We start from the raw sequence: 10,445 nt of genomic DNA, 5'->3' as shown, positions 1-10,445 counted from the left end.
ACCAATGCACATAAAATAAAAATAAATTAATTTTAAAAATTGGTTGGTTGGGCTAGAGCAATGGCTCAGTGGTTAAAAGCACTGGCTGCTCTTCCAGAGGATCCGGGTTCAATTCCCAGCACTTGAATGGCGGCTAACAACCAGCTGTATGTAACTCTAGTCCCTCGGCCCTGGAGGGCGCTGCTTACAGGTGGTGCACAAAAATACATGCAAGTGAAACACCCATACACACAAAATAATAAAATGTAGGAAAAATGGTTTGATAAATCTCAATTCTGTGGTGTAGGTTCCTTTGGTTTTCATTTGCTGAAGTTATTCCGAGGTGGACATACTACAGGGCTGCAGGGACGCTGAGCCAGCCGTGAGCTGCTTTGGGACTTAAGTGGGTGGGCACTTGGGAGATAGGTGAAGCATGGCACCTTGTGTTTACCTCAGTTCAATGTTAGGTTAATGGGGAGCAAGAATTTGTCACTTAGAAGGGACAGTTGTTGAAATCAGCCTTTGCCATCTGAATTTACCTCAATCCCTGACACATGAAGATTTCACAGTCAGACATATGCAAATTAGATTTCCCTTCCTAAGCCAAGGTTAAATAAAAGGGAAAATTATGAAAGAGTGCTTATGGCAGCAAAGAGTTTTGAGGGCTTGAGGATGAATTTCGTTTAAAACCAGGATAGAGCTCATTGCCAAACAGGAAGGGGATAAAGTGAAGGGAAGGAGATCTGGGGAAAGCATGGTCCAGCCCAGCATTATGCTGAGAGGTTCTGTTGCGGACCCTCTGCGATTACAGGCATTTTCCTGGGCCCTGTGTAGCATTTGGCAAGGAAGCGGAGGGAAGGCGTTCCCTCCTTTCGGTGTTTTAGACTGGGCACTGGCCCGCGTGGTAGGGGAAGCCAATTCCCTGCACTGCTCCCATAAACGAAAGATTCGTTTTTCTCTTCTCTGGTTCAGTCTGGGATGGAAAACCTGTTTAAAACAAGTTGTGGCCAGCAGGGAGGTCCAACAAGCAGACTGGGGGAGGTGGGAGAGGGAGCTGCAGCCTAGGCAGCCACACCCATTGGCTAGGCTGGGCCACATGTCAGTCTGTGTACCCATGTCCGACCGTGTCAACTCCACACATATAATCCATGCATAATTTCACTACGCCATTCCAGCCCACCATACCGCCACACACTCACAACAAACACACACACACACACACACACACACACACACACACACACACACGACTATACGACTGGCGTGTAATGTCTATGGCCACACAGACACTGCAAGCCACTCAGTGCATCCCCACACCCCACACGTATCAAGACAGAAACCTAACAGATTCTCCCACCCTGACTGCCCAGAGCCCCGCACCCAGGACTAGTTCCGGGAGGCTGGCACAGGGAAGAACCCGCGAGGTCACCGCCGGCTGCCATCCGGCGGCTCCAGGACAGCTGGGGCGAGTGTGTGCCCAGCAGGACGCCACGGCGCGACGGGGAGGGAGTGCTAAGGGCTAAGGCTAGACCCTGTGCCTAAAGGCTGCGGGAGAAGGCCGGGCTGTAGCCCGAGGTACGCCCTCCCAACCCGAGGGCGTGCGGGATGTGTGCTGACTGTCCTAGGGGTATGTGGGACCCGCTGGCCGGGGGCAGAGGCGACGCGCGCAGCGCCACCGCGAGGGGATGGGCTCGCAGAGGGGCGCGGCGGTCTAAGTGTGCGCGTGCGCGTGCAGGCGTGGCGGCCCGAGTGGGGAGGAGGGAGCAGGGAGGACGAAAGAGAGAGAGACGGGAGGAGGGAGCAAAGAGGAGGGAGGAGAGGAGAAAGAAGGGAGGAGGGAGCAGGGCGCAGAAGGGAGCAGGGCGCGGGGAGGCAGCAGGCCTGGCCGGGTCGCTGCTCCCTCCCCGGGCGGCTCCTCGGCAGCGGGTGCTCGCCGCGCCTCCAGCCCGCAACCCACCCTCGCCCTGCCTGGCCCGCGCCTCTGCTCTGTCCCAGGCTCCCGGCCCGGCTCTTCAACCTCGGAGAGATGAGTGCGGCCACGGCGCCCGAGCGCGGCTGGAAGAGCGAGAAAGTGGACGAGGCGCAGGCCCTGGCGCGGAGCTGCGCCGCCCGCAGACCCGACTTCCAGCCGTGCGACGGGCTGTCCATCTGTGCCACGCACAGCCACGGCAAGTGCTTCAAGCTGCACTGGTGCTGTCACCTGGGATGGTGTCACTGTAAGTGGAGCCGCGTCGGCCTGCGGTCGCCCGCCTGCGGCCGGGTGCTGCCCGGACGACGGGAGGAAATCCCGGGGGAGCCTAGCTGTAGTCACAAAAAGGAACCTTCCTACCCACGGGAGCCTGGGGCTGGCTTTCTTTGCCTTTCTTTTATATACTTGCTTAGAGCAGCCAGAGCGAACGCGCGCCGGCAGGGTAGCCCTTTCAGCTGTGGGGGTGGGCACGGACATACCCCTTTCACTTTCTTGCCTGTTCTTTCTGGCTGCTGTTGAACAGAAAGAGCCCTAGGTCCTAGCGATTCCCATTTATTTAATGTATCCAGACCGAGAAAGAACCAAAGTATGAAGAATGGCTTCTAAGAAGTTAAAAGGAACAGTTGGAAGAGCAAACTCCTTCGACACCCAGTTATAGCGTTTGAGCCAAGCCAGGACTAGTCTAGTCCGAGGCCAGTTGTATTTATCCTGAGAGTTTTAAATAGATTAAACTTAAGTAGCCATTTAATCAGCATTCCACAATTTGATTACTTCGTGGCATTTAGCTTCATCCAACTGCTGAATCATTTCTTTTTAGAAACCTTCTGAAGTCCGTCTCCATATAATCTTAGATTTGGAGGGCTTTACAGTGCTTAAGGCACGTTTTCAAGTGATCTTCGATCAAACTTTTTCTCCCCTGTTATTTAGTAGGATATGGTTCACAAGGAGAGCTACAATATGTAACAAATCTTCATTTGCTTTTAATTGAGAATATTTGAATGTCTTAGTTGAGTTTATAAATTAAAGGATAGAAAATCCTTGCTTTTCCTTATAAATTCAAGGTACATGGACAGCGAATATTGATTTTGTTGTTCCTCTGCTGATGAGGCCAAACAGGATGCTCTTGCTTCTCACTGAAAGTGTGGCTTCAGAGTAGGAAATATGAGAGCTAAAGTGTACCTGTTGGATGAATTTAATGGCAGTCTACCTCCTGCACAAGTCCTGTTCTTACTGTGGGATGCGGAGGAGTTAAGATGGCCCCAGTCATTGCCTTTCTTACTTCCCTCTCCAGGTAGAGTTGACTTCTGGGAAGCTTGCGTCTAGTCAGACAGATTGTTCCTCATTAATGAACCTTGATTCTCACGCTGTCTTCCTTACAAGGAGATGAAAACGAACTTACCACATTCCCTCCTCTGTTCTTACTTGTACCTTAGGAAGTCGAGTGTGTTTGCGGGTGGGTACATGGGTGTGTGCACGTGCATATGAGCCATGACTCACGTGTGGCGATCAGAGGACAACTCTGTGTAATTTGGGGAACCTAACGTAGGTCATCAGGCTCATGGGGCAAATGCCTTCAAATCATGAAAACGTATTGTTATGTCTCTTCCTCCTGTATCTTATACAACAGTCCAATGTTTCAGCCAAATTATGGCTGCCTCTACTCTTTGGATATGCATATTTAAATATACTAAGAATTTCTTACATATGGCCATTCTTTCTCTGAATCTCTGGCTATTCTTGAGGGAAGTAGGTTTTCCAAAACAGGTTTGAACTTGGCATGCATTGAGTGGCTGAGTAGAGATGTCCACCATTTTTCCACTGAGACTGTTGCTTTGTCCTGCCTCTGAGCTGCCATTGCCTTCTGTCCTTCCGCTTACAGGTTAGCACCCATGCACCTAACTATCTGGGTGGTTTTGTTCTGAATACATGTGCTAGGGGTAGGTGAGAAGCCCCTGAGTTCTGGGCTGGTCAGTGTGGAGCAAGACACTGCCTCTCATCTTTGAGGTGCTGCTCTGCCCTAGCTCTTCCTATACCTCATCACACCAAGCTAGCTGCTGCCCCCTCAAACTGAGCTTGCTGTCTGCTAAAGCCACTAAGTAGGCTTTAAAAACTGTGGCAATTGATCCACGGCTTGCCCTTCTCAAAGCTGCCTGTGTGGCTTTGGAGACAAGCAATGATCCCTTAGGGACATCTTCCTGTTACCTTTTATTTGAGCAGAACAGGTCCATTTTTCTAAGTCTTATGATTTTAGTCTTGGCTCTTTTATTGGGTGTGCATTGGTTCAGTCTGTTTTCATGTGTATGTTATTCCTCCTGTATTCATGTCATTGTGCCTGTAGTAAACATCCCTCTCTTCACTCTAGTTATTGATAAAGTGTAATGTGACAGAAGGCACCAGAGTCCTGAAGTCTGCTGATGGCCCTGCCCTAGATGCTGATGGAAGTCATTAAGGAGCACTTGTAAAGGCTGGTTGCCTCATGCACGGTTTTCCATCTTGTATTGTCATGTCCCTCTGGGTAAATGGCCAACTGTAATGCTGCAGTCCCACTAACACAGGGATTGCTGCTGCCTCCTGCTCTGTGCTCCGATTATGCGCAATCCTCTTTTAAAAAAAAAAAAGGAATTAGATTGAGCTCAGGTAACTCAGATTGGTTTCACAATGTTTTCTCTTTTCTTCTCTAAGAGACCAGGGACTGATTTTAAATAATCTAAATTTAGGAAAGGACTGCCAAATCAGCTAGGTCTTTATGATCTCTCTCTCTCTGGTATCTGAGGGTATATACATGTATGTAATATCTGTATATAGTATCTGTGTTTACATATGTGTACACGTGTGCATATATGTGTGTGCAGTGTCCATATGTATGTGTAATATATATGTGCATAGTGTGTGCTTATATGTGAGTGAGGGTATGTGTGTGTAGTGTCTTTTTGTGTGTATACATCTGTGTGGATGTGTGATTGTGTATGTGTGGTGTCTCTGTGTATACATATATGTACATAATGTTTATGTCTGTACATATCTGTGTGTTGGTGTGTGAGTGAGGGTGCGTGTGAGTCCCTATGTCTGTCTTCCACTTTCTACCTTGTTTGGGTCAGAGTCTCTGTCATCTGCAGACTGGCTGGTCGGTCTGACGGTAGGAATACTAAGGCTGCAGCCACAGGCATCCACACTTGGCTTTGTGGTCTGCAGATCTGAACTTAGGACTTCTCGCTTACATGGCAAGAACTTTGCTTGCTGAGCCGTGTCCTCAGACCTTCATCTTTCTCGCTGTGCCAAGCTCCCACTCCTTCTCCAGGCTTCTTGCGCTGGCAGTGGTTCAGGGGTCTCATTCATGAGCAGATGTGGCACTCAGAGCTGCCAGGTGTGCTATTCCTGTCTCCTAACTTGGTCGGGTACCAATTCTTAACACCCTTTTACCAAAATACATTTTTTTTTAAAAAAACTTGAATCGGTTAATGTATTTGAGAACCTTATTTTCTGGCAAGATTCTTTTTAATCTGTTGTATAGAGCTTATATATTTTCTCTTCATGAGATGTTACAGAAATAGAATACAATATGAAGAAAGCTTCGTCTAGGACCTAGCAAAATCAAGTAACTTCCCCACAGGCATATAGCTAGTCAGCAATAGAGCTTGTATCTGGATCCAGATGTGCCTGATGCTGGAATAGTGACTCAAAACCAAAATACAGGGATCTAAAGTTAGTGAGCGGAACCAACAGCTCTTAGGTCCCTTAGAGACAGTGATGGAGAAAGTGTCACTTACAGTGATAATCCAGAGGCATGAGAGCTGTAAAGAGGTCACTGGATTTGGAGAATGAGATTCAAGCGAAGGGTTATGAAAGAGAAAGGGAAGGGAAGGTGTCAGGCAGGGTTGAGTGGGTGTGCACGATGTGATGTAGGTGCCACCAGCAGAACCAAGAGTTGGCTTCATAAAGTCACACAAGAGATGAGCTCCGTTTCCTGCAGAACACCTCTCAGCAGTGTCTGTTCCTTTCAGGTTGAAAGCAGTCAGAGTGGCACTTGATGGCACCTAAGATGGTATTAGCATATCTAAAGAAAGACTGTCTAGGAGAGGGATGGAGACAGAGAGGCTGAGCTGGAAGGGTTTTTCAGGACCCTGCCTAATGGGTGGTAAGCCTGGTGTTCTAGCAAGACTATCTGAAATCTGAAACACTTAGATAGTTTAATTCCTATGTATCAGTTTCCTATACAGAGATAAAGAGCTGATTAGAGAATTCAGCTGTTAAAACTTCAGGGCAGATCTGCTTTGTTGGTAAGTTAGCATTGTAGTCTTTGTTAATCTAGTGTTCTCTTTCCCCACTTCTCTAGGAATCCCAAATCGTTGCTTTTTCATGTCCTCAGGCAATGCCCAGCTGCTTCTCCTGAAGGATAGCTCTGTCATACTTGTTACTGTAGCTACAGGGAATATATTCAACGTGATAGCAAAACATAGCCAGAGAAGAGGGTAGAACAGTTAACTTGTAATTTTTATTTCTTTGTACGATTCAAAGTCCTGACCTTGGCTGGTGGTTAAAGAAGAACAGCCCAGGTGTTAAGGGGAGATTTGGACTGATGTTCTGGGCGAGTCCATTCTGAGTTGACAGAGCTGGAGAAAGTTGATAGGTGTCATCGCATCAGACTTGTACTCAGGAATGTGTCAACCCCACCATTAGCATAAAATGGGATGCTTATCTACACATGCTGAAGTCTTTCTGTATGAGTCTCTGTTAACTCACAACACTGCAAACAGAGCAAACTGAGCAATGCTGAGAACAGCAACGTAAACATAAGTATTTAGCAGACAGTTTTGATACCGTGTTCAGTTAGTACAACAACACAAAGAGGATCTTCATTAGGGCCTATGACGTCTGTGCATTCTGACCAGGTTTATAGTATAGTGTGTGATAAAATACTCTGACAAAAGTGTGGTGGTTTGAATGAGATGTCACCTGTAAGTCTCAGGCATTTGAATACTTGGTCTCCGGTTGGTGGCTGGTAGTTATCTGGGGAGAATCAGAAAGTATGTTACTGGGGGCTGGGTTTTGAGGCTTCAAACGACACTTGCCATTTTGAGTCAGCTTTCTGAGCTTCCTGTTTGTGGTTTGAGATGTGATCTCTGAGCTGCTCCTGCAACCATGCCTTTGCGCAGCCATCCTAGATGCTAACCTTCTGGAACCATACGCCCAATGGCATGCTTTGTTTTATAAGTCGTCTTTGTCATCGGGCTTCACAGCCACAGGAAAGTAGCTAATACAGAAAGCAACTGAGGCAGGAAGAATTAATTTTAGCTCCCAGTTCATGGCATAGTCTATCACGGCAGGAAAGTCAAAGGAACAGGGGGTTTGAACAGCTGTTCAGATTACATCTAAAGTAAGGAGAAAAGAGCAATGAATGCATGTTGTGTGAGGCTCTATTTCTCAAATTTATATAGTTCAGAATCTACACACCAAACAGGGTTCCCACTTAGAGTTAAAATGAGTCTTCCTACATCAATTACTGTAACCGAAATAATCCCCCATAGGCATGTCCAAAGGTCCATCTCTCAGATGATGCTAGATTCTGCCAAGTTGAAAATTACTATCACACAGCACGAGGTATGCGTTCCCTCCCATGGGCCTATAATTCAATTACAATGTGGTTAGTTACTCCATACCTGGCCTGCTGTTATTGTATAGATGAGCACATCTTGCCTGGCAGGCCAGTATTTTAATACACGGGTTTCACAGCTGGGTAAGACCATAGATGACTTTTCTCTGACAGCAGCCTACATAGAACCTTCTGGCATTATGAAAGCTAGCTATCAGGGCGAAAGCTTCCATCTCATTTCCAGTGTGATTTGTCTATGTCCTACATGTATCCAAGATATGTGGTGTCTCACTGTCAAGTTACGAACAAACGAGTATTGGAAATAACCTGTATTGTTTTGGGGACATCTTGGGAACTGTTATCAGTTACTGGTAACTTAGGGCTTTTGGGAGAAGCATTATCTACCCGTGCTGTATATACTTCCATTTAAACTTTGTTTTCCTTTTTTTTTTTTCTCTCTCTTTTTTTTTTCTCTATACAGGGTTTCTCTGTATAGCCCTGGCTGTCCTGGAACTCACTTTGTAGACCAGGCTGGCCTTGAACTCAGAAATTTGCCTGCCTCTGCCTCCCGAGTGCTGGGATTAAAGGTGTGCGCCACCACTGCTGGGCTAACTTTGTTTTCCTTTTAGTTGCAATTTTGGTTTGTGTACCAGACAGGATCTTATAACTGTGGTAGTTCTGGAACTTGCTATGTAGAACAGGCTGGCTGCAAACTCATCACAATTGGTTTTAAGTTGTATTTTAAGTTAGTTTTCAGAATAGGTTTCTGTGTAAGTTTCTCACACATCTTTCTTTTGGCTAACTCTCCCAATCTCTCTTCGTTCCCAGACTCCTGTGCCTATACCAACTTCATTATTTCTGGTCTTGGTATTCCTTCCCTGTACCGTGCACTGCATGCGTTCTGCTGTCCCCTCTCCCCTGAGGCCTCCTTCCCTAGCCCCCAACAGTGGTCCCTTTCTAGCTTCCTGGCCTCTAAGGTCACGCACGTCAAGGTAAACATACAAATCTAAAATCTGAAATCTAGGGCCTGCATCTGAGTGAAAACATCGCGTTTGTCTTTCCGCAGCACTGTGTGACCTCTGTCAGGGTGATGTTTTTCAGTTCCGTCCATTTTCCTGCAGATTTCATCATTGGTGTCATGTTCCATACACTCGTTATCCCCTCGCCAGTTGGCGACATCCAGCTTGATTCCATTTCACAGCTATTTTGAGCAGAGCAGCAATGATCAAGATGGGCGAGCGTCTCTACAGTGGGAAGTTGGATCCTTTAGGCACATTCTCAGAAGTGGTATAGCTGAGTCATATGAGAGCTCTATTTTTAGCTTTTGAGAAACTTCCACACTGCTTTCCATAGAGGCTACACAAGTTTACACTCCTGCCAACAGTGAATAAGGATTCCCCCTCTTCCACGTCCTTTCCAGCCTTTGCTATCATTTGATTTCTTTTTTTTTCAACTTAAAGCACTTTTAGAGAACACACAAATACTGTATTCACATAACTTTCCCCTCCTCCTCTTCCAACTCCAACTTCTATCATGTCTCCTGCTCCATCTCAAATGATATCTTCCAAATCTACTGAGTCTATTTTGTGGTGTTCTCATGGGATGATGGACTGGGATTGGATAGTTTATTGGGTGGCTTGTACTTGAAGAATGTTGATTCTTCCTGTCCCAGAAGCCATTGTTTATAGCTCCTCTTCTGGGAGTAAGGCCTTATGAAATCTCCCCTGTCTGCATTGGCATATTGACTGGTCTGGTATTGTGCAGATCTTGTTTAGGAAACCATATTGTTGAGATTTCACGTGTGCAGAGTCCCTGCCTTGTTTGTAAGACACTACATAGCCTCGGGTATCCTGGTCCTCTGTCTCTTAAACGTCTCTGCCCCATCTTCTGTGGTGTTCCTTGAGCCTTAAGGGTAGGGAATTGCATTGTAGATTTTCCACAGGGGACCCCATTGTCACATATTCTCCATATTTTGACCAGTTGTGTATTTCTGTAATCTTTCCACTGCATAAACAAGCTTCTTTGATGACCGGGGAGATCTCTAGTGATCTGCGGATGTAAGGGTTACTGCGTATAATACAGCCATATTGGTCTATGAAAATGACAGTGGTAGGTTCTGATTTAGGGTCTATATCTCCTACAGCTGTAGCTGTAGCTGAAGTATAGCTGAATCTTGAGGTAGATTGATTCCCATCTTTCTGAGGAACTGCCAGACTGATGCCCACGGTGGTTGTGCGAGTTTGCACTCCCGCTAGCAATGGATGGGTGTTCCCCTTACTCCACCACATCCTTGTCAACATGAGCTGTCTTTTGTGTTAGGTATTGCTCTTAGCCATTCTGACGGGTTTAAAGATGGAATCTCAAGAGTCCTTTGATTTGTGTTTCCCTCATGACTCAGATGTTGAACATTTCCTTCAGTGCATCTCAGGCATCTGAGTTTCCTCTTTTGAGAAGTATCTGTTTAAATCTGTACCTCATTTAAGACTGGACTGTTTGTCTTCTTAATATCCAGATTTTTTGAGTTCTTTATATATTTAGGATATTAGCTCTCTGTTGGATGTGTAGTTGGTAAATATCTTTTCTGGTTCTGTAGGCTGCTACTTTGTCTGAATGGTGATGTCCTTACCTGTGCTGAAGCCTCTCAGTTTCATGGGTTTTATTAATTGTGATCTCAGTACCTCAGCCAATCATGTTCTGTTCATAATGCCTTTCCCTGTGTCAGTGAGTCCATGGTTATTCTCCCTTTTCTTTTCTTTTCTTTCTTTTTTTTTAAGATTTATTTATTTATTATATGTAAGCACACTGTAGCTGTCTTCAGACACAGCAGAAGAGGGTGTCAGATCTTGTTACAGATGGTTGTGAGCCACCATGTGATTGCTGGGATTTGAACTAGGGACCTTTGGAAGA

General features: G+C 46.2%; 1 protein-coding gene across 1 annotated transcript in view; it reads left to right on the top strand.

Moving 5' to 3' along the window:
• The first annotated feature begins 1,742 nt into the window (after window positions 1–1,742).
• Window positions 1,743–10,445, top strand: part of CUNH3orf70 (chromosome unknown C3orf70 homolog) — a 41,497-nt gene continuing 32,794 nt past the window's right edge. The window contains exon 1 of the mRNA XM_029470733.2: window positions 1,743–2,195. Coding sequence (XP_029326593.1) covers window positions 2,006–2,195 — 190 coding nt within the window. The 5' untranslated portion in view covers window positions 1,743–2,005. The remainder of the gene's footprint in view (window positions 2,196–10,445) is intronic.

Source organism: Mus caroli, unplaced genomic scaffold (assembly GCF_978045245.1).
Source record: "Mus caroli unplaced genomic scaffold, Mus_caroli_1 scaffold_17, whole genome shotgun sequence".
In the NCBI taxonomy this organism is placed as follows: domain Eukaryota; kingdom Metazoa; phylum Chordata; class Mammalia; order Rodentia; family Muridae; genus Mus; species Mus caroli.
Note: the sequence above shows the minus strand (reverse complement) of the source record. Positions and strands in the feature narration are given on the sequence as shown.